The sequence below is a fragment of the Lissotriton helveticus genome, chromosome 1_1, assembly GCF_964261635.1.
Source record: "Lissotriton helveticus chromosome 1_1, aLisHel1.1, whole genome shotgun sequence".
NCBI classification, from domain to species: domain Eukaryota; kingdom Metazoa; phylum Chordata; class Amphibia; order Caudata; family Salamandridae; genus Lissotriton; species Lissotriton helveticus.
The window spans coordinates 412,588,286-412,613,700 of record NC_136057.1 but is presented as its reverse complement, the minus strand read 5'-3'; the positions used below and the strand labels follow the sequence as shown (position 1 = coordinate 412,613,700).

At 40.7% G+C, this 25,415-nt stretch overlaps 1 protein-coding gene across 1 annotated transcript in view; it reads left to right on the top strand.

The window, feature by feature from the left end:
- OVCH1 (ovochymase 1) overlaps positions 1-25,415 on the top strand; it is a 1,371,455-nt gene that overhangs the window by 1,010,843 nt on the left and 335,197 nt on the right. The window contains exon 25 of the mRNA XM_078673763.1: positions 20,511-20,650. Coding sequence (XP_078529889.1) covers positions 20,511-20,650 — 140 coding nt within the window. The remainder of the gene's footprint in view (positions 1-20,510; positions 20,651-25,415) is intronic.

The window sequence follows — 25,415 nt, the reverse complement described above, 5'->3', positions numbered from 1 at the left end:
TTGACACAGGAGTACTTGAGAAGGGGTGAACTTGTGCACTGGCTGTTATGCTCTGATCTTTATATTGAGATTAACGGGTGTAACATTACCAATTCAATCTAAACATGACCAGCTCTTCACCAATGAGCTTGTGATCCATTGTCTCAGCTAAGAATGTGGAATGTATTACAAATTATTTGAACAGATGTCCTGTTTAGGGTTGAAAGGAAACAAAATGAACCATATGAATTAGAAAGTCCAATACTGCCTATAAAATTGTATGTTTTTGATAGAGTTGTGTATGAGTGACAAAATCCATCAGAACGTAATGTCATTTACAGTGTGGTGATAGAAGCAAAATGTTATCCTTAAGGTGCTTAATGATTAGCTTTACTCTTGCTACAATTTAAAATCATCCTATTTAATTTTCCATCTCTGAACTGTAATCCTTTTCATCATGATTATTTGTAATAATCCCAAACTTTTGACTATACAAAGGTGTGTGCACTAAAACAGGCTTTTCACAGCACATCTGCAACCATAACTGTAGCCATGGGACATTTAGAATTCAAAGCAAATCTTATTACAATAGAAACCTAGTGTTGGCAAAAAGGTGGGTTGTCGAAATCGGACTGAAATTAAAACAAATCTGACATAACCTTATTAGTTTGATGCGCACATTTAAGCTAGTTTCGCCAACTAGGCATCACAAATGGCCAGTAATTCTTTTTCACCCACACATTCAAGGGAATAAGATGAGCAACAATTGGGTGCATTTGAGCAGTGATCATATAGAAACTCATAAGAGCTTTCTTTCCTCTTCCTGCAGAAGGGTATTATGCAAACATGGAATCCTATGAGATGGTAGAACTCTTCAGAATGACATGGTCAATGTTTCTCATGTTGCTGTAGGCCAGGATTTGGGTTTGAAGCATGCGCACTGTTGGTTTGAATCTGTCCTCGCAGGTCTGTAGATGTTTTGTTCTTCCTGGATGCAACAGCTAGTAGGCCGTCTAGTATTTTGGTTAGTGGCTTGCAAACGTAGATGGGGGAGAGGCAAGAGACAGGATGTTAATGGAATGATACTCTCATCTGTTCATCTCAAAGATAAAGTTTATTTACACCCTTCAGATCAGTCCATACCAGCAGCAGATCTTGTAACTGACACTCTAATCTGAGGTCCCCAACATTCTGCTGTTGATGTACATAACTTTCCCCACAAAGAATCCCACATTAAAAGGGGAAGTTACAACACATCTTCCCTTTACAATATTAATGAGAAGTAAGAAGGAAAAAAGGGAAGGAACAGGGAAAGGAAAAATAAGACGCAGAGCACAGACTGTATACTTAAAAATATCATCAGTTAACATGAGAAACAAAAACATAAAATGAGCACAAGGAAAATAACACCATTACTCAAGAATATAATCATGGAGATATGATGGTGACCACCTGGCTCTATTATTGCGACCCAACAGAACGGCTTGAATCTTTCCATCACTACACTGGAAATGATTACCCAGAGGCTAAGGCCCCACATTACCATCCTTACATTTGACAAACTGGACATGATCCAAACATCACCACCGCTGAGCATGACAACATTTCTCATAACCTTGATGATGCGTTTGGGACCAAAAAATTTAGTTTCACCTTTTGGAGACCACACTGCTTTTTAAAAAAAAACCAAAAAAACAGATCAGCCACCTTCCAAACACACTTGCGTACCCCCATATTGGCATCAAACCTGTTTGTAATTCTCTTGATACCTTTTCACCCTTCAATCATCCACTTCAATGTTCCTGTCTTTTACACTCAACCACACTGGATTGAGTTTAGATCCGGCTGCTCTACCCTTGAGCTTGTTAAACAGTGAGCAACCAGTCACAGTGTTGGAGTATTTCTATGCGCCCACAATCTTTCTTGAAGAATGCACTTTAAGGGAGATCTTGTCTCCGCACCAGTTTGAACAGAAGCCCTTCCAAGGCTATTCATGCTCTCTACTAAGCTGTTAGCTTGTGGTGAATAAGGAGCAGTGCGGTGATGAGTAATGGAAAGATCCTTTAAAAATCCATCATCTCCTGAGAAGTGAACTGCACCCCGTTATCAGAGTCTAAAATATCAGGTATGCCCTCACAAGTGAAAGCATCCTTAAGAAAGTCAATGATATTCTTTGTAATAGAGCTCATGCTAGAAGCTGAGACCCATTCTGATGTATAATCAACAAGGACAACAACAAACCTTTCCACGGGAGACAAAATAGCAAAAGGTCCAACAATGTAAATAGGTAGCTTGGACCAGGGACGTTCAGGTGGGGCAACAGGGGAAAGGGGCGCAGCATTCACCTTCCTCGATTTGTCATTCCCAGCACAAATGGTACATTCCCTGACAACTTCTTCTACTTGCGGTTAACCTCAGTCCACAAATAAGATTCCCTGACTCTGGCTTTGGTTAAGTTACATCCGAGATAGCCTTCATGCGCCAAATTGATTATTTTTTCTCTCAAACACGGGGTAATTTATCTTTCAAATTGAAAAAGCTCCCCCTCCGCAATGTTCAATTCCTCATGTACATTCCAGAATCCTTTAGCACAAAGGGGAACATAATTAATAGCAGGCCACCCATTGACCACAAACTGCATTACGGGTTCCCTGGATTTGTCACACTTGGAGTTGGCTTTCCATTCAACTTTATTAAGTGCTGATTCCTTCACCCAGGATACAAAACAGTCAGAACTGTTTGAAATAATTTTGTCTAAAGGCATCCTCGAGAGGAAATCAGCTGGAATATTCTTAAGGCCAGGCCAGTCAGTACTATCCCAAAGTCCTTCAACCCATATTTTAATTCTAGGACTGGTACTCAGCATTTCTACAAGCAAACATGAGGACAAGGGGCTTGTGATCAGTCCTAACCAAAAATGGTAAACCCCATAAGTAGAATCTGAAATGGTTGATAGCCCAAGAACAGGCTGACGCCTCACGCTCAATTACAGAGCAAACTCCTCAGCTCCTTTCAAAAAGCGTGAGGCAAAACCTATGACCCTTTCATTGCCATCAACCATTTGGGATAGAACAGCACCCAAACCCCGTACACTGGCATTAATAGTCAGGATATACTATTTAAGTATGCATGTTTGCCAACATTGGCCAATTTTGACAATCTCATTCTTAACTTTGTTGAAAGCGTTAACACAATCTTTGGCCCATTTGAAATCCACATCCATTTTCAACAGTAATCTTAAAGGTTGAACAACACTAGCAACATTGTATACAAATTTGGAATAATATTCAGATATACCAAGGAATGATTTCACTTGGTCTTTGTTAAATGGAGCAGGTGCCTGTAATATTGCCTCTTAGAGATCAATTTTTGGATTAATGCCTTCACTGGAAATGGTGTCCAAGGTAGGATACAGACCCAATTCTGAATTTAAATTTTTCACTTTTTAAAGTGAGTCAATGTTCTTTTAGTCTAGACAGTACTTTGAACAGTACCTAGTCATGGTTGACTCTATTTTTTCCATAAACAAGTATGTCATCCAGAAAAAACAAGACCAAATTAATTCCAGCTAACACATTTTTCATCACTCTTTGAAAGCATGCAGCTTTCAAGGGCATTCTGATTGATCTATAAGCACCTAAGGGTGTTACAAAAGATGTTAGTGCTATTGAGTCTTCGCGTAGCATGATCCGATGATAAGCGCACGATAAGTCCTTCACGCTGAAAATACATGCACCCCCCCAATTTTTCCAGGGCTTCATTAATGTTTGGTAATGGCTGCCTGTCGAACAAGATAAAATAATAAATTATTTAAGTCAACACACATCCTAATTTTTCTGCATTTGTCCTTGGGGGGGGGGGGGGGGGCAGGGCTAAAACGATCGGAGCCACCCATTATGATGACTCTATTTATTCTATGACTCCCAATTCAAGTAATTTATTGATTTCTTCTTGAAGGGGTTTCAGCATGAGATTAGGCAGCTTTCTTACCTTATGTGCTGCTGGTTTCACCATGTCCTTTCAAATTATTTTATGATTGAAACCACTAAGAAGTCAAGCTTTTCACTGAAAACCCCAGGATACTTTCCAGCAATATCTTGATCATCACTCTGACATGTGACCAGCATTACCTGATCAGGCGCATTTGGATTCAAAATGATTCCTAGGTCTTTTTGGTGTCGCCACCCTAAAAGATTATTATCACGCTTTAGATCAATAGTTTTCCATTGTTGAACTCAAAGGTGGAATCCCCAAATGTATCGCTTAACAAGGTGTACAGTGAACCTGAATCAGCCAGGACTGGAACTATGTTGTCAACAACATATACATCACATTTTGGCATGACCACGTTACCTTTATCTACATCTTTTAAATCCTGGACAGACTTAGTGACATTTTCTGTAATGCAGTGAATGGCCTGCTGAGAACATTTCATCATCAACCATGTTTACTTTGGTGTTCCTACACATGCGGGCATAACGCCCTTTTTTTCCCTACAATTCCTACAACTCATACGTCTGGCAAAACAGTTGGAATAATTGGGTCCATGGTTTTGACTTCCACACCTGGGCACCTTAATTTTATTATCCTTACTTGAGTTGTTAAACCGTTATCAAACTTTGCAGACCCTTTCTCCTGTTTATTTAGTTTACACACCGTGGTAAGTGAAGTGTCATGTGTAACATTATCTAGTTCATCTTTTTTTAAGTTGGCAATAGCATTAGCCGGAACAGTGCTGTTAAGCATTTCTTTTACCCAATGTTAAGTGTGTTCGATGCTCTCAACAATAGTGATAGTTTCTTTAAGATTCAGATTTTTTTATAACAATTTTTCTTGAATCCTAGAGTCATTTGTACATCGCACCAGTTGTTCGTGTATGAGTGAATCAATCAATTATTCAAAATCACATGTCTGAGCCAAGGATTTTAATGCTGCTACTTAGTTACCAACTCTCTCTCCTTTGACTTGTACGCGCATGAAAAATGTCTTTTCATGACAACATTCACACATGGTCCAACATGAGTTTGTAGGAGTAACACGCTTATTTCGTAGACCTAGTTAGGTCCGCCAGTCCCTCTGCCAATTGGTATGGGATCCAAACTATCATAACTATTTCTACCTTCTATGTCAAGATTTGAAGCAAAACTGCTTGTTTATAGCAACAGAACTTTTCACCACCAATGGCTGTCAGATAGGAATCAAAGTCGTTTCCATTTCTTCCATGGAAGAATAGGTTTGTCACGCTTGCATAAAAATTTTGGTGGTTGACTCATCCCACTGGACGTTGACATGCTGAAAAGTAAAGTAACTAAACAAACTAACAAAATTAGCTATTACAATCATCTAAAACAATAATCCAATATAATAAGGTAAAACAATAAGTTAACCAAAATGCTTAATGTTAGTTGTTTGTCAATTAATTGTTGCTCTGGTCCACTCCCTATAGACATTTATCCAAAAATAGACAACTCTATCTTCCTGCTGGTGTTGTCAAAAGCATAGAAAACTAAAATATTAATTAACAAAATAAGTTAAAATAATTAACTTCGCTGTGGAGGGATTTTTCTCAATCTTTTCATGTTCAGGATTTCTCCTTTCTTTTTTTCTTTTTTAGTCACGCATTCACAGCAGGCCGATGACAACTTTTAAGCCTATGAGCTGTGTTGAAATAGGAGCTCTTGTCTTTTTCTCACGTCGGTACGTCAAACGTACATGAGTCACTTCCTTCTTTTTCTGATGTACTCGCACTTCACAGTGCATCTCGAGCCTTCAAGAACACACTCGAGTTCTGCTCAGCTCGAGCTCCCGCGTCACACAGTGCTTGCCCGCAATGGAACCTCTACCTCGCGCTGAGTTTATTTTTCAAATTACTTGACTTGTGCGCTCAAAGACACCATCAGAGCTTTGCAGTTCAATAAAGCACAACTTTGCTCAAATTCCGCCAGCACTCAATAGCCATATTGTAATTCGATGCCACACCAATACTAATCAAGAACACACAACAGCATGAATGCCAAATAAAACAGAAAACCAACCTATGTTAGCGATGTCTGGGCAAATCTTCAATGGTTAAGCACGCCAAGTTCTTCGGTGGGTGTAGCAGCCCAGCCATCGCCTGTAATGAAACGATAATATCAGCTGTTTATCTTCCAGCAGACCTCGTAACTGATACTCTCATCTGAGGTCCCCAACATTCTGCTGCTGCTGCTGTACATACGATTCCCACTAAGAATCCCAAATTAAAAGGGGGAGTTATTACAGATTTCCTTAGTTGGCTCAGTTAAAGGACCCTCATGCATACAAACCCAGGAAATAAAGGCTTTAGTTTTTGGTCCAGAGCCACTACTAATAAGCTGTTAGCTCGTCCATATTTTGGGTCAAAAACCCATACGCTGTTGGCGCAATTTCCATTCCTTGTTTGCTGATAAAGTAGGCTTTATAAGTGGGACACGTTTGATTTCTTAGTGAAGTCCACGTGTCAGACTGTCTGCTACTTTATAAATGGCACAGACCAATATGCCCGGTCGGGGGTTTCCCTTTTCCTGCTCCATCAATAGAAAGGAGAAGAAAGGTAATCTGTCAGGTCAGGTGCAGGCAAAGGCCCACCTTGCCTGGCATAGTGATCTCACTAGGTGCTCATTGGGACACCAAAATAAGTAACTGTGCTATGTATCCTTATGATGGCTGTTTCTGAGATGAGCTTCTCTAGCCAGACTTTTACATACAATGTAATATATAGATGCTGATGTTGTGGAGAAGTGTGGCTCAATGGTTAGAGCGGCAGACCCTGATGCAGAGGTCTAGCCAGGGACCACGGTTCAATTCCCGCCTCAGCGGGTCTTGGGCTCAATTTCCTCGAAACCTGATCATTCTCGCCTCGGTTCCTATTCTAATCATGGGTCCCACTCTGCAACTCTGGGCAATATCTTACTTAATCTCCACAACGGCCCCCACAACGCTAGGATGCCTTGCTTCACCTTGGGGGTGCCCAGGAGTGGGCACTTCACAAGGAAAAGCCAGGATGGGTTCCACAGCGGTATTTGTACAAGCGCCAAGATTCCCCAGCTGGGGTCGATTCGTGCGCTATACAAGTACACTACATTTACATTTACATGTTGAACATTAAAGGCTCTTCAAGAGGAAGTAGTGTTTTTTATGAATGTAATTTAATAATAAAAATATTTAGTAGTGTGTAGTATCTTCATGTCATGTTTATAATGTTCTCTTTCACGTACTTCCTAGCTGCTCAGCCAGTGTGAGTGTTCTGTATGGAATGTTGGTGTGATGGACATATGTGGAATGCGTTGGGTACCTGGTGTGAGTGTTGACAGTTGGAAGATGGGCTGAGCAGCTAGCAGGCTGCTCCTGGTGGGGCTGTTACCACAGATCTTATGGACTTAATAAATATCCTCCAAAGACACTTCTTGGCTATGTCTACTATGTCACCTCTACGCATGGGACAATACCACTACATACTGCTCACTGAAAAGGGAATCTCTCTTCACCAGGATGAGTGACCGAATTTAAGTACCAAATTTTAACCTCTGGAAATAGTACAGTTTACTAAAATTATATCAAGCTAATTTCATATTCAAGAATGTTATATTACTTTGGCAATTGGGATATGTATGTATATATGTGTGTGTATATTTATATGTATATGAGGAGCACGAGAATGGCAAACACCAAGATTGATTCGCATCAACACGAAAAAATCAATGAAGAAAGAAGTTATAATAATAAACTTGATTACTATGGTTTTCTCAGCAGAAGAACAATCTATATTGGAATTGGGCCTTTCCTACTGTGATGAGAAGGAATTTAATTACGCAAGCAGTAGAATGGACCTGTATCAATTTGTGCATAAACTTAAACTATCAAAGATGTTTACAAACAAAAATCTCCAAGAATCCTTTTCACTGGGAACTCAGTCAGTTCCCCTTAATGAACAGAGTTTTCTAAATGTAACAGATGCACTTGTATTGGACGATTTTCTAAAATTGTACAATGAGAACAATATGGGATCCAGAAACACGAATGAGCCTTTGGAAAGTAATACAGCAGTAAGTCTCCTGAGTTTTATTTTGGAGAAAGGCGATCGTGCACCATTTCATGTAAATGTATTGCGACTTATATAGCGCACGTATCACCCGAAGGTATCAAGGCGCTTGCTTAGGGAACCCGTCCTGGTATTCCCCTGTGAGATACCCTGGCAGGGTATCCACAAGGTGAAAGCCAGGCATCCCGCCGCGAGGGGCCATAGTGGAGATTAAGCAAGCTATTGCCCAGAGTCGCAGAGTGTGACCCCGTGAGTCGAGTAGGCACCGGAGCGAGAATTGTCGAGTCCGTGGAATTTTTCAGCCCGAGACCCGCCGAGGCGGGGAATCGAACCCTGGTCCACGACCGATCTCAGCTTCCGGGTCTGCCGCCTCTAACCACTGAGCCACGCTTCTCCACGCTTTCATCCATGCTCATGGTAAATACCTCAGATGGCGCGTGATAACTTGGACATCTTCTCAGATAATTTAATAATGGATCTTAAACACTTACATAATACAGTAGCTCAGAAAAAGATCAATCCCAAGCAAGCTCTAATGCAAAGAACTGTAAAAAGAAATCAAAAAGAAGATGGAGTATTGGTAAAGCCCTCAGACAAGGGAGGGAATGTTGTGCTCTGGGGACATGAACTGTACAAAAAAGATGCATTCAGCCAGTTGAATAACAGTGAGTGCCATCAAAGAATTGATATGAAGGAATATGATGTGGTAACACAACAATGTTGTTAAAAGACTGGAGTTTTGGAAACAAGAATTGTTACGCTGGGAAGAATATATGTTCATCAAACAAGAAACCCCGGTGATACCAGTCTTTTATATGCTACCCAAAGTGCATAAAAGTAGCACAACTCCACCAGGGAGACCTATAATATCTTCATGTGGCAGCTTGTTCGAAAATGCTTCGAAATATATTGATGATTTTTTTAACCTTATTGTGAAAACATTTACCTCTCATATAAAAGATTCAACAGATTTTTTTTAATGTATTTATGACGTACGTAGGAATGAAACAATGGTGGTATTGATTCTTGACATTGCTAATTTGTACACAAGTATAAGACATATTGATGGATTAAAAGCCACTGAATACTTTTTAAATAGAAGACCTATGACATTTTTTTATCATAACAAAATGATTTTAGAAATGATGAAGAGGTGCCTGACTAAGAATGTTTTTGCCACTAGAGAGAGGGATTTTTTAAGGAGCACTCTTAGCCCCCCCGGCAATATATCCAAACAACAAAAAAGTGAGCCGCCTTAGAAGAAGGGTAGAGCAAGCAAGAAGAATCAGATTTGATTCTTTAGAAAGCCCTCACTTACCAATCTAGTTGGTGACATGCTTCATCGGGCCCCACCAGGGAGGTAGAGTACCTCCCCGGTGTGCTTCAACGCCAGAATTACTGCGGAGCTGGTTCGTGTTGTATAGTGTGCAAGTGAGAGTGATGTGTCTAGGTTGTGTCCCAAATTTTTTTATTCGATGGCAAACCAGGCACGGTTAACTCCTTCCGTGCTCATGACGAGCTCAGTTCATCATGAGGCACGGTGCTCGTGTGCTCATGACGAGCTGAGTTTGTCATGAGCTGTGGAACGCTCGCACGCGGGGATAATTCCCCTGCTGTGCTGAACGTTCCACGAAAACGGGTGTGGGTGTGACGAGCTCAGCTAGTCATGAGCACACGAGCACTGTTCCTCATGATGAGCTGAGCTCATCATAAGCACCGGGGCACTGTGAGTGCCCCCCCAGCACAGTGGGGGAGTTACCCCCGCTGCGAAGGGGTTAAAAAATGGAGTGAGCGATGGATGCTGGATAGATAGTTCAGCTATGTCTCACTGTGGGTGGTCAACATGTTTCTACCTATATGTTGCAACTAGCTAGGCATTAGTCAGGACCAGTGTATCAACCCTGGTGATATGAGCGCGCTAAGGCTCACCCTACGCTCACCAGGATTCGGGTTGATCAGGTCATAGCGATTGTTTGTTTTGTTTGTTACGCCAGCCAAAACCACCACAAGAGGACAAGCCGCCGGTGGCAGATTAAGAATATCACATGCTGGCTTTGTAGCCTCATGGTGTAATGGTTTATAGCCATCTCCATGTTGGGCTGAATCAGCCATTAACGCCCTTTGTGGAGCCTCAGGTAAAGACAGTCTGATTACCCAATCGAACTGGATTTTCCTGCCCCCCTGTCCCTTGGGAACCTGAACAAAATTGAGAGATTGGCCCCCCTGGGCCTGACAAAGCAGACGGCACAGGCAGACTGTCTGTGCATCTATTGCCAGGACGATTTTCCACCACCCCACACACCATGTTCCTATTTTGGGAATCAAATGAGCCACTCGGGTGTGGCCTTACAGGGACCACCGCACCCGGACCCCCCCCTTCAATATTGCTGTGAGCCCTAAACACCTCCAAAGAAGCCGTCGTTTGAACACCCTGTGAAAGGAGAGATAATTTTTCCTCAATTTCCCCTAATTTATTCCAAAAGGGTGCTAAAAGAACAGTAATTAGGGTCTCCAGGCGCTTTCAGTAGTCCGGATTTCCTCCGTGGTCCCCCAACGGCGGCGTGTCAGAATTAGCGACAAGAGGGGCCCCCATTGTCCCCAGTGTCCAGTCTCGAATATGATGTCCCACTTGTCCCTGGGGTATGGTGTTTAGATTTACCTTTAATGTTTGCCTTAGACCTTGATTCAGCCCCACCCCTAGGGCGCTGAGCTGGTGGTTCCCTGGTTCCTCCCTCTTTGCTAACGCCATACCCCAACTTAATTCTACCTCCCACCCCTTTGTTGGCTTTAGCAGATCTTTTAGATCTAGTAACCCGAACCCCTCCATCTACCCAAGTTATACTTGTAGAGGGTGCTTGGGGTAAAGCAGAAACAATGGGGGAGTCTAGATCAAGCACTTGAGAAGCACCCACTATAACCACACGGGGCCTCAATTTTCGGGAGGGGGTAGTATCCAAAACATTGGGGCTCGCCACCTCTGGGGGCCCTGTCTATACTAGAAGTCAACATAGTTTGTGGGGCAGCTACTGGTGATTTCACTGAACTAATAGCCCCCAAGGATGATATTTTTTGGCCCGTATAATACCCCAGAGAAAGTCTTTTTTTCTGTTAATTGAATTTCACGCTGGAGAACTGATACAGGCCTTGACAAAAAAGCATCTAACATGCCTGTCACACTCCCCCCACCACTTTTGACTCAGCAAAATTGCGTTTAGCAGCCATTACTAACACAAAACACACCAAACAATGAATTACTAAATAAATGTCAATTAAAGTCAATAAACCAGTGCCACAAACAGAGTCCGTGGGAAGGCTGAATGTCCAAATTTAAAGGCGGTGGCCCTGCCCTGCCTACTCCTGGCTAGGACGGGCGCAGACGGGCCCGCCCTTGGCCTGGGCTGCACCCGGGCACACCCACGCGGGTCCCGCGCTGCGGGAGGCTCAGCGTGATTTTAAGCGCCTCCGGGTGCTTGTTGATATCGCGGGAGAGCACCTGCCAACGATGTCGGGATTTGTAGGCTGAGACCGCCCGCGTCTTCACCAGCGGGATGGTCTCGTCGGTGGCGGCGGTATTTTGCGGCATGTCGATCTAAAAGAGAGCGTGCCCAGTAAGTAGAGTCCAGAGCAAGTGGCCAGCAGTGTTGGAGCATCCCTTAACTCAAATAATCTTAATTTGGAATTTGTGGGACATCATAGCAAAACCTCCATAGATTTCCTGGACATTAGAATAAGACAAGTGGAAGGGAAACTAGAAACAACTATCTTCTGAAAGCCAAGGGCTGGCAATACTATTCTAAATGCGAGGAGCTCCCTTCCTGCACCACTCATCAGGAGTATACCTTTTGGTGAGTTCTAAAGGGAATGGAGAGCCTGCAGCAATTTAGGGGAGTATCATAGAGTAGCGCAAGAGATTACCAGGCATTTTATTTAGAAGGGCTATCCACCAACAATCATGTGGAGTCGCAACGAAGGCCAGGAATTTGGAAAGACCGAAGGTATTGTTTAAACCATCCAGAACCCAACAAAGAAAAAAACAACGTGGGTGTCTGGAAATTCATCGGTTTATAACGACTTTTAATACAAAATATAAGGAGGTGAGGTCCATTTTAAATAAACATTGGCATCTTATTAAAGATGATCAATACTGGGCCCTAAGTTTAAAAAACATCCTGAAATAACATATACAATGTCTAAGTCCTCACAAAATCAGATTGTTGAGAGTGAATAGCCAGAGAGGAAGGGGGGAGACCCCACATGGCTTCAACAGAAAATGGCTTTTAGAAAGTGTTTTAAATGTGAGGTTTGTCAACATGGAGTTAATCTTACACATTTTAGGACCTCTTTAATTAAAAACATTGTAATCAAAGGCTTTTTAACATGTAGATCTAGCTTTGTGATCTATATCCGGTCTGGGCGTAGTTTGCAGAGTTTTGCCACGTGGAATTCCGCGGAGTTAAAAAAAAAAAAAAACTCCACAGAGTTCAGTGAGTGGCGGAGTGCACTGCAGGGCGAACTGCAGTTTTTGCTGGTATTCCTGCTGCTCGGGTAGAAATTCTACCCGAGCGGCAGCTCGTGCTCGCAAACTTACCATTCGTGCTCGCGAGCTTACTGTTTGCGATCGCGAGCAGAGAAAAAACTAAGCTACACATCGCAAAGAAGAGTTTTCTGCATTTCGCGGAGTGCAGAAAACTCCGCAAACGGAGCAAAGTTCACCCCCAGGCCTCATCTATATGCTGAAATGTCCTTGCGGAAAAATCTATATAGGGAGTACCACCTTACCTGTATATAAAAGAATTCTTCAACATCGGAGAGCAATTACTAGCCAAGATAAGACATATCCGATTGCTAGGTAGTTTCAAATTCATCCTCAAAGCAACCGTATATTAATGCAGTACAGTTGTATAGCTGAAATCCCCAGAAAGAAGAGAGGGGGGGAATAGGGAGAAGGAACTCCGTAGATTGGAGACATATTATATATTGGAGTTCGATAGCAGGGTACCTTATGGAATAAATGTGGATGAAGAGCTATATCCTTGCCTATACTGAGAGAAAACTGTTGAGTTTGCACATTCAAGAACCATTTTCTTTTATGTTTGTATAGTAGAGGAAGAGGAATGAAGGACATTGGCACTTTAGATTTAGGCACTTTAGATGCAGCACTTTATATTTAACATACATTACCATGCTTGGAGGACTTGACGTATGCATATGAGTTGAGAGGAAAGAAAGAAATGCTCCTCATTGTTAAATAGTGTATCATGAAGTATATGACTTTTTAAATATACTGAAGCATTTGCACTTTAAATTAGTCTAGTACTGTAAAAGGGCATATAGAGAGCAGGAAAAGGAACTCTCTCCTATATACTGAAGCACTAGTACTTTTTGGAATGATGGTACTGTATCATTAGTAAAGCACTAGCACTTTCAATATTATATAAAGTGGCAGGTGAAGTTGAGCACTAACACTTTATCAGAGGAATGTTGTCATGAATTGTGGAAAAATTATAAATAAGGTGGGCAGCCGGATGATATGTTGAAACTTTCATGTATAAATAAGAATTGAAGTAGGTAGCAAGTAATGAATTTTACTGCTTGATATATGAATTGAAACTCTGATTATGCATTAGCATGGTTGAAACTATGAAAATGAAAAACATAATGCCTGATATATGAATTGAAATTTTGATTATGCACCAGCATGGTTGAAATTATGAAAACTAACAACAAAATGTTTAAGGGTTGCGTTTGTTCGAACATTTTTAAAGATGGCACCCACAAAAACGATGTGGTAAACTGTGTGGTGCCGAAGGTTTGTCCTTTGTCAGTGTTGATGATTGGTAAAAAGATATTTTAATGGGTAAAAATTGAATTTGTGAATCGTGAACAAGGTAGCGTGACGAGTAGATGCCATCACTGTAAATAAAATTAAAAAACTAGTGAAAATTAACCCATGGAGTGCTGGATGATTTCTGCCAAATGAGTGATTTTGTTGGAATATATTTAGATAGATATCGGCTGATATCAGGGATGTATGAAAAATAAATGTATATTCAGATTTGAAGACTCAAGTGCATAGACCTGTGGGCAAGTCCAAGGAGAATGACTGGACAAGGCACATGAATAGAATTTCTGCTCAATGCCACTTTAGAAAGAGCAGTCTTTTGAAGAGGTATTTATCTAAGTGTGCAATAATACTTTTAGCATGCACTTTAAAACACATTAGGCCTCACTCTTGGCGCTATTGGGGCCTTACTGACAAGTCGTCAAGGAATAACTCAATTCATTTTTCTTCATACAAATCTCAAGCCTAGACAGCCTGTTTCGAGTGCTGATAATATGAAAGTATGTTTAAAGTGCTTTTTATGTGCAAGATCTAGCACAACTTTTCTCTAGCACTATGGCACAATCTAACTTGTAATCACACGAAGTGCAGAATGCTTGGGCCCTGTTTAAAGCTCGTCTCAAGTGTGGCAAACATCGATTTTCCTTTTCTCTGAAGGTCGCAGGTGCCCTTTTCTGTTTGTGACTGAAGATTTTTCTGAGAATCACCTATATAAACCTCCACAAACTTTGCAGGCAACTAGTTAATGTATAGAATCCGCTACATGCAATGCTCTTCTAGGTGATAGGTTATGAAAGACATCTACAGTTACCGCTCCTCTAGTTCACCTAATACATTTCAGCTACTCATAAATAAATTGGAGAGACTTTTTTCAACCTGAAATGTAAGTACACACCTGTCCTTCATTGATCAACCTCAACTTGCTGCCAGTTACTCCACAAATGTGTTGTAGGCTATGCAGATCGCTCTTGTAGCTTCAGGCCAAATTAAAGATCGGTGTCTGCTGTTTTCCTGATAGCCCATTTCCCAAAAATCAAAAGTTAGGAGTGAATATGTTTACATATTGGATAAACACACCCTGATTGCCAAAGGACGTTTGACTGTTACGGAAATCAGTTTAATTAAACATCTCTATCTCACACCAAACAGGGTAGATCTCCCCGCTGTTACTTGTGTGAGTTTCCTTTCACATCTATGCGCCAGACCTTTACCATCGTATATGAGAAGATCAAGAGCTGTACATCACAGTCAATCACAATACTATTTCTAAGTTCAGTCAATAATGAGTTTTGATTAGTTTTAGGGTATATTTTCATTAAGAGGTTTAGTAAGATTTTTCTTTCTTTCTATTCAATTAGTCAAAAGGACAGCATTCGAATTACAGAATTGATTGGAGAAAATCATCAAATATGCAATGCAGCGTGTTCCGTAAAGAAAAAAATCCCTATTTCAATGACTGGGTTGTTAATGGGTGTTAGCAGGAACCCATTCAAGAGTTCAAGTTGAAAAGTCAAGAGTGAGCATGAAGCTCAAATTCAATTTCTTTATGAGAAGCTCCGCTGATATATGATTAGAGGTTCACAAAAAGAAAATAATCATGCCGTAGCAACTGTTGTTCAAAAGACCTATAGAGGATCTGTGCATTCGGATAACAAAATCTAGGTTTGGTGGCAGACTGGTTCCGAGCACCCCCACTGGATATGTTAGCCTGTTTGCATTAGCTAGCTCACAGTGCCACTAGAATCTCTTATCAGGGAGAGAATAGTCTCTGGCAACCTTAGAACCTGATGACCCTGATCCCCCGGGTTGTGGAAACAATGTACTACTTTTCGCTTAGTCACTCGTGCTCACTTAGATTGTCTCAGATATACAGAATAATTAGTCTGGGTGTTTCAATAAGGATTTTTTTAATAGTTGTTATTCTAGTGTAAAATAGATGTACTGTAACAACCATTAGACAGCAGAGATATATGATTAGCAGTACTACGAAAGTAAAGGAATGGTACAGTTCTACCATTTTGCAGTAATCATGGATATATACAGGTACATAAAACACATGATAAAGTGTGTACTCCTACGATGCCTCCCTAACTAGATGTACCTAAATGTACCTAGCATCTGTGTAGGTGTTATGCCAAGAATCACTCTAAGGTCTAGTCAACCCCATCAGCTCTGCTTACATATACACTGAAACCCATGCTGAGTTTTCGCCCACATTGGGAAACGGATAGATGACAACCGTGGACAGAGAAGGAATGGAGTGCTGTCCTTGCCAGCTCCTCATCTATACCGAGAAGCTCCAAATTTGAGCTTATACAAACATATATTATACAGAGGGCATACCTCTCGCCCAATAACATAAATAGATACTTCAACATTGCCACCTCCGCGCTGTTAGCAGCTTAACGCGAACCTGTAACACATGCTCTGGTCCTGCACCTCCCTACAACTCTGCTGACACGCAATAACGATGGCACTTGCAAATTGCACTGACACACCCCTGCCGCATACATGGGAAGTTTGTATACTGGGGCTATATGCCAGGTCCAACAAAAATAGTCCAGTCCCGATTTCGACATCTGGGTCTGATAGTGGCAAATTGATTAATGACGAAGAGGTGGAAGCACAATGCCCTCCCAGAAATAATCAGCTCTGAAAGATCACTCACGATATGGGCACAGGCAGAAAGCACAACACTGCACAGAAAGGAAACAGCAGGGCTCCTCAAGTATCCGATAATGCAACATTGGGACACCATACTCACAACATTCACGCACAGGAACGACAATGACGACGGCATTGCCCCCATCCGACAATACCTGAATCGAGCACTGCAAGCCCCAAGTCAATGGACATGCAGCATCCATTATTAGTATTGTGACCTATAGCGAAGCATGTCCATGGCCTGAACCCACTGTTGGGAATCTCCCCTAGTCCTCGACTAGTTATCTAGTATGCCAAGTTCCTCACTACCTGCACGAGTCATAGTGCCACCCTTGCGAGCCAACATATTATTATAATGTACGAGACGCACAAATCCATGCCCAGTCGTGTTATGTAATACTAACAGATATAACTAGGTACTACTTATTTGCATATTTTAATGTCGTCTCAATTCAAAAAAATGTGCACATTAACATTTCACAAGTGCATAACTATATTAATTTTACATTTTAATAGAATGCTTTATCACACTCAACCTGAAAGCTCTCTCCTTCCTTTGAGACTATTTCAGACTTTTGCGTTATCTGTATTCTCTTCCTATTTAATTAATTTCAATGTTGCAAGGGCCATCTATTGCCTTCTCTTTTCTCAAACGCTGAAACCACTGGCACCACAAAATATTCAACTGAATAAATCATATTTTCAAATCTTCCCACCAGACTAACCAACTCCTGAAAGTATACTCCACGAACAGTCCTTGGCTCTTGTTAGAATGCCATATTTACTACATTCCTAAATAAATCACATGCTATACCCTGTACTGAGAAGGATTGCTTGTGCTAAACCTTCCATGACTCAGCAACGTTTTTATTAGCGGTATAACCAGTCAACTGCTGGAGTAAGTCGTTTGCCACAGTATCATTTTCAATTGCTAATTAAGTCTTAGACCATTGAAATGGTTGCTGGCTACCCTACAAAATATTAAAAGTGAACCTTTTTTGCTTTTATTTAAATTTCATGTTAACCTTTATACAATCCATCATACAACATTAGTCATGGGTACAGCAGTGACATTAATCTACCACAAAATAGTAAAAAGTGAGATATTCTAACCAAATAGCTAAAAGAGAACATTGAAGTGCAGCAATTTCCCTAGGTGATTTTTGCTTTTCATTCCTTAAAAACTTTAACCAAGAAATCAGAGTTGGCTTAATCTAGCCATCCTGCTTAAAGGGTACACACTCTCTGGTGCCTCTCACCCTTTCTATTCGAACGGGTAATAAATAATATAATCTGCCATCCCAGATGCATGCTGATTCATCTCTGCCTAGAAGCAAAGAATATGGCAAGAAAAGCATTAATGCCTTAATGGTGCTAGTACAGAGTTCAAGATTCTGGGCATCTTAAAGCTGAAGGTCATTAGATTATTCTAATTTAATCCCCCCAAAAACTTATAATTGATGAAGTCTTTGATTATTTTGTTTTACTTTGTTTTACTTTGCTCTATCGCTCATTTCCCTGGTTTTCCTTTACATCCTCTTCAAATAAAATCTATTCAGGGGACACCAAATAGTTTCAATACTTTGATAAAACCACATGCCTTCCACTGGAGGTGACATGCTCCTAATTACATCAATGCAAGTTAAATGTAGTCAACTCTTGCTTCTTCAAAAAACAGGCTCTTAGTACAGTTCATTGTGAGGCCCAATCTTAGCACTCAACACAAAAAAGGACACCAATATTGAATGCCTTCCCGTGAACCTAGGGAAGTACCTGAGGGGTACTGCGCCACTAAAGGCCTACAGTACATCGAAGTCTGACTCGCTGTGTAAAATCTACAAATTGAGATCTTGTTTGCAAATGTTAGAGTTTAACCCCTTTCATGCTGCCGCGATTCTGCGCCTGTGCGTCAAAATCGCTGGTGTGGGCGGGTTTATGACAGCCCCCAGCCGTCATCTGCACACAAGCGCCTTAGTGCATGACGGATGGGGGCCGTCATCAGCATGGAAGGGGTTAAAAGCCCTGATTTGAGCACTTTCAGTAGATCTATGAAAACAGCCAGCGCACCTGCCCTGCAGAAGACTTCTAAACACTGCAAAGCTCAGACAAATCTTTTGACTAATACTAACCCTTAACCCATAGGAAGCACTGTCTAAACACCACAATGAATAGCTCCTGTTTTACTATGTCATTTTAAACTGCAGGACCATGATGGTGTCTGGACATAAGAACAAGGAACCAAGTACCCCTGCACCCTAGACCCAGGCATAAGAAACAAGCTTTTCATCGATTTATTGTATTTGCTAAAACCAGTGAACAAAGCTTAATGAAGGGGCCAATGAGGTCCAAAGGGTAGGACCCAGGACCTACAAGCTCCTGCTCGTAACCTGCTGCAGCTAAGCCCAGGAGTTTGAAGACCCAAGTGGGAATAACAGAGCATTCTGTATCCTGTTTACGTCAACTAGGATAAGTACAATTCATACCTGTCTCTGGCAAAGTTCATTCCCCTCATTGCCTACAAAGCTAATCACTCTGCTCCCATCTTCACAACTGTTACTCCAATTCCTAAGGCTGAGTCTCACTAAGCATATATAAACAGAGAGGCCTCTCACCTGAATAATCAATTCCACTGTGCCCTGTTTGAGCTTGATCTCTACCAAGAACCCTTTTCTACAACCAAAGGAACTACCAAACCCTTGTGTTAGTCACAAAGTGTTCTTATGTTATGTATTTATTTAATTATAATGCACCCATTACCCGAAGTTTCACACTAAAGATTCTAGCTGTAAAGCTTATCGCAGAAAGCCAGAAAATTGCCTTCCTCAATTATTTTGTGGATGCCATAGCATGAACATATGTTTAAAACTTTGAGCTGTTCAGGATGGTAGTGTTTTTGATTGGACATTAGATGAAGACATGGTGTTCTTGTGGCAGACCCTTGTAAATCAGCAAGATGACATGGTGGACTTAGCGGAGTAAGGCTCAGCATTTTTTTTATTTTCTCTGAAAAAGAGCCCCAGACTTTGAAAACTGTACAGAAACTCTATACATCTACTTCCTGTGGGAGGGGGGTGTTAGCCTTTTGGAAAATATTGGTTAGCACTGTGAATAGTCGCTCCTTTGTTGTCAGTCAGGAGTGAATGTTTGATATTCACAAGGTAAGCTTCTAAAATTACATGATACCTTAAATCATGGCCACTTCAGCACTCTGAGTTAAGCACTTATCACAGACATCTGCAACGATGTATGAAAGAAGGCAACCAAACCTTTCATCCTTCTAAGGTCGAAAAATCATGTTACATTAAATTGAGTAATAGTTTCACCTGTAATTTAAAATACTTTGAGACCGCAAGAACTATTATGAAGTGATGTATATGAAATAAGTTAGTATTTCCCCCACCGTGAAAATGCTGAATTGATTATTGGTTCTTTCTGAATATGCCCGTTGGTAATATCTGGTCCATTGGTGCTCTAAAAAACTCCTTCTGAGAATTATTCAGGAGATGATCTCCTTTCCACCCCTTCTTTGTTTGTTTTCATTAAATGTTCCCTATTGCTAAAGCACAGAACAAAACGTGGATCCCAATCCATCATGTTGGAAAATACTAAAATTCAAATTTTTTAAAGACAACCGTTTTGAAAAATATAACTGAACTACACAATCTTAAATTTTCTATGAATGTATTACTTTCTAAATTCCAAAAGCCTTCTCCTTTTGAGGAGCTCTTCAAGTGCTGTGTTTACCAGACCAGTTCTTCTGCCTGCAACCAAGCTAGATGTTTTTCAGGCTACTCCAACTATACACAGTCGCAACGTGCTGGAAATGCATTGTAACATTGACAGTTATAAAGCTTGCTTTTCTTTTAGCAATAATCTGAAAATCAAAATGACTCTTTGAAATCTTATTTTTAGCCACATGTTAAAATTTGGCACTGTTATGATTCTTTGCTGTTTATTTATCAATAGCTGTGAATGGAGAATCATAGCAGACCTCTCCTCTGTAACCACAATATTTGTAGAAGAATTTAACACTGAAAAGGCACAGTACGGGTGTCAGGACCAGCTGATGATCTATGAAGGAACCGGTGAATTCAAGAAGTTGTTGTGTAAGTCTTTTACTTCAATTTGATTAGCTACACATAAATGTTCATTTGCTATCCAATTGACCTATACCATAAATACCTTTTGATCTGAGATAATTGGAATATTGGTATATTAACTCATTAGATCAATTTAAAAATCTATTTTTATATCATAATTTAAGCTTTTTCAGGTACGTATAGTGTAAAGATGAAATCCAGTAGCCGAAATGTATTTCAAGTAGATTCATTTAGTCTTAGTTACAGGTTATTTTGTTCATGTAGAAGAGACGCAACAGGAGCAGCCTGCCTGCTGCTGAGCTCAGACTCCAATGTTCACACCTCACCGGCACCCAAACATTCCATTCATCATCACCACACCAATATTCCACGCTACGCATTCGCACTGGTTGAGTAGCTATGGAAAAAGCAACAGGGTGAATACATAGGAAGGATACTGCACATAGCTTTACCCAAAATAACCTTACTATGGTACCTTATTTTACAGTTCTAGCTTGGCGTACTTCCTCTCCAGAGATGTGTGTTGCTTCAAAAGCCATTACTGACCATAGAGCCAGTCAATAACTGCTTATTTATGTTTACCTGAATTATGGGCCCAAGACCTAGACAATTGTGAACAAGGATGTCCTGGGGTAATATTTAGGAGTATTGAGTGGCTATATGATTCTTAAAACTGCTATCACGAGATTGTGCCCCCATATCTCTTATCCCCGGTAGTCTGTTATCTCATGTGAGAACTGCGGATGAGGCCCGGTACTTATGGTTATTCTTTGGGTATGGGGTTTTCATCCAGTCAAGGTAGCCATGCTCTTTTAAACTGATCACATCCTGTAACTCTGTATATGTGGCCCCCCCTTGCAAATATTATTAGAGATCATGGATTTGTTCCCTTTTCGAATGCTGTCGATACCCAACTCCTCCTTTCGTTTGACCATAATTCGGTTGCGACATAACATCTCTTTGCTGAAGGTATGTGAGCAATTTCCGCCAGGATGATGAAGAATTGTCTCCAGTTGAATGCCGAAAAAACAAAATTACTACTGTTCAGCAAAGCACAAACTTTGTGGTCCCCCAATTGGTGGCCTTCAGAATTAGACCCAGCTCCCACCCCTACAACAAAGGCAAAAAATGTAGGAGTTCATCTGGGCCACGCCCTATCTATGAAAGATCAAGCAGCAACTACCTCAGGCACCTACTTTTATATGCTGAAGTTTCTACTGAGAGTGTTCCATCTTCTCCCCTGATCAGTGCGTAAGACCCTGATTCAAGCTCTGGTAGTCAGTCGACTCGACTACTGTAATTCACTTTTGGCAGCAGCAAATGATACTGTGCTGAATAGATTCCATACGGTCCAGTACACGGCAGCGCGTCTGGCCCTCAATATGCCCCCTAGAACTGCATCTCTGCCATTATTGAGACGCCTCTATTTGCTTCCTATTGGTAAAATAATTTTTAAAATCTGCTGCCTGGCCCATAAAAAATCAATAGTAGGGGTCCAAGGTACCTTGCGGAAAAACTTATTTATTACCTACCTAGGAGATCGCTGCCCTCTAGAGAGAAGGCACTGCTGGTTATCCCTCGGTTTTACAAACTACACGCCGGTGGCAAAACCTTTTCCTACTTGGCCCCTCAAGACTGGTCCACTGACGCAAGTGCCTAAATTTTCTTAAGTTCAGGAAACTTCTGAAAATTGTATCTTTTTAACAACTTATCGCCTGTTCCAACCTCTGTCCCTCCATCTATAGCGCGGAGATACCCCTCCGGGGCTGATTCCTGCGCTCTATAAATACTTAATTCATTCATTAAACTCTTAATTTTCCAAGCAACTACTCCCTTTTGTTATAAAAAAAAGTACATTGAATGTGGGGTTACCACCTGAGCTATATTTCTGTATTTGACTAACATGTACAGAATTTTTTGTAGACGGTGGGCAGTCGTAAAAATAAAATCTGACCAATAAGCAGAAGCTGGTAGTTCTCCATTTTTTAAATAATATACCAAAAACAATCGCTGCTAGTCAAATTTACTTGAAATATTTCAGAGCAAGGAATGGATAGCTGGGTACGACACTGACCGTGATCTTCCGAGCTGGGGAGGACTGCACTTCTGCAGCGCTATGAGTGTTTTAGGGTTGAAGGAGATGACTGACTACACACTTAAGTGGGGAACCACTATGGGCCGCAGTGGTATTGTTCTCGTCTTTTCATACTTGAAGATTCCACAGCTGGAGCAATGCTGCTAGGAATAGCCTAACGGGTGTTGAGAGTTAGTTTATCACATTGGGAATAAATACAAGGAGGGATCTTATTGTAAAGAATCAAGGTTCTCAGTATGAAGTTCCAGAAGTAGGTTTATTGCCAAAGTAGATAAGACAGCTTAACAACCACAGGGACTGGCTACAAGCACAGTCAAGCTTCAAGTGATTCCCCATAGAACCTCCCACAGAGAAGTGTAAATACATTCCAAGTTCCACAACACAATTCTACAGCTTAAACAAGTGAATAGGAATACCACACACCTCCCTCTTTCGAAAAAAAAAAACACAAAAAAAAATAACTAACATAATCTTTCATTTTTACAGGAGGATGTATAACACGAGAACTTTTTCTCACAACATTTTCTTCAACACTTTGTACAGAATCCCCCCTTATACCTTGATCATTATTAACATTTCATACAGCAACACAAGAATCAATTATTACATCAGTATTGACACTCGCATTATCCACAACATTTTGAGTGTCCTGTAAAGTATCGAAGTTATCCATAAAATTTTGAACTTCCTCCTCATCACAGGCATGAGAAACCAATTTTTAGAATTAAAAAATGACTTGTCAGACCTAACAGATACTCGCCTAAAATTCCAAATTTTCCCTCCTTCAACACGCACAGCTTTGCTAAAAACCTCGGTTACTTTAATAGGATCAGACAACTTTGCCCATCTCTTAGAAGAAGAACCTCCAAATTTAACACGAACCAAATCACCAATTCTAACTTTATGATTAGTCCCCTTCCGGTTGGAACTTTTACACATTTTCTCTTGGTACCTTTCAACACGTTCCTTCACCTTGTTAATATCCAAACTAGATATACTAGACTCATCAGATTTTAACCACCAAGGCAACAACTTTGAACCAGCTATTCTCCCTCTTAATAACTCAAATGGAGAACAACCAGTCACAGAATTAGGTGAAATGCGATAAGTGAGCAAGGTAGCACGTAATGCTTTCTTCCAATCCAAATTGCTCTTAACCGCTAATTGAATCGACTCTTTGACCACTCTATTGAAGCGCTCAACTTGACCGTTGGCCTGTGGATTATAGTTAGAAACTCTTGTGAATAATACCTTGTTCTTTAAAGAACAAATCAATTTCATTACTTACAAATTGTGTACCATTGTCAGAAACTATTTCGGAAGGTAAACCCTTACGACTGAACACATTATTTAGAAAATCTATAACTTGACTAGAAGTGACCCTTTCCACAATTTTAATCTCAGGCCATTTAGAGAAATAGTCAATCAAAACCAAACCATAAACTTCCTTACTAACAGAAATGTTTAAAGGACCAATTATATCAATACCTAATTTTCTCCACGGCCCCTGTGAATATTCAATAGGAGAAACCTGTACAGACAATGGTTTCACAGTTTTATCACTATTTGAACATGGAACGCAATTCCTTACCCATCTGTCAACAATAGCATCCATTGAAGGCCACCAATAATATTCCCATAAACACCTTTTGGTAGTTGACATACCCATGTGATCTTCATGAGTAATCTTGATAAGATCTTCCCTAACAGAGAATGGGGGAACAATTTTATCACCTCTAGTGATAATATCATGTGAACACCTAAGTTTATCCTTGACCTTAAAAAATGAACTTAAATCCCCTGACAACTTCCTTTCTTCAGGCCAGCCATTACTTGAGTAGTTTCTAAGCGAACATAGAATACTATCTTCTGACATGGCTTTTATCCACACATCCTCTGAAATCACTTTAATTTCATTCCCAATTATATCTTGCATGGTATAAGCTACATCACATTCACCAAAATGCTCATTATCTTGGTGAGGTAAAGCTACCCTTGACATGCAATCCGCATGAACATTAAGTCTACCTGGAATATACTCCACAGTGCACTGATACTCTTGTAATTTAGCCGCCAATCTACCCAATCGAGCCGTTAGAACTCTGCCACCACCTGCAGCTAACCTATTCACTAGGGGTTTATGGTCAGTCCTCAGCAAGAATTTAGTGCCCCACAAAAACTGACGAAAATGTTGAGCAGCCCAGGTACATGCCAATAGTTTTTTCTATCGTTGAATAATTATATTCAGCACCTTTTAGAGTTCTTGATGCATAAGACACAATGTTCTCTTTGCCATCATTCTTTTGTAAAAGAACAGCTCCTAAACCAGTATTACTGGCATCTACAGCTACAATACATGCTCTACCAATAGTGAAAGGTTTTAAAAAGGAGACAGAACAAATTTCTTTTTTCAACTCATCAAATTGCACTTGCTGCTCATTACTCCATAAGAATTTAGCATTTTTCTTGAGTAACAATCGTAAAGAAGACACTTTAGATGCATAGTATTTTACAAATTTGCTGTAATATTCTGTCAGACCTAAAAAAGAAAACAATTGTTCCTTATTAATCGGGGCAGGTGCTTTAGAATAACTGGAAATGTGATCAAATTTAGGCTTAATACCATCCTTCGATATCTCGTGCCCCAAGTATTCCACTTTCTGTTGTCTGAATTTA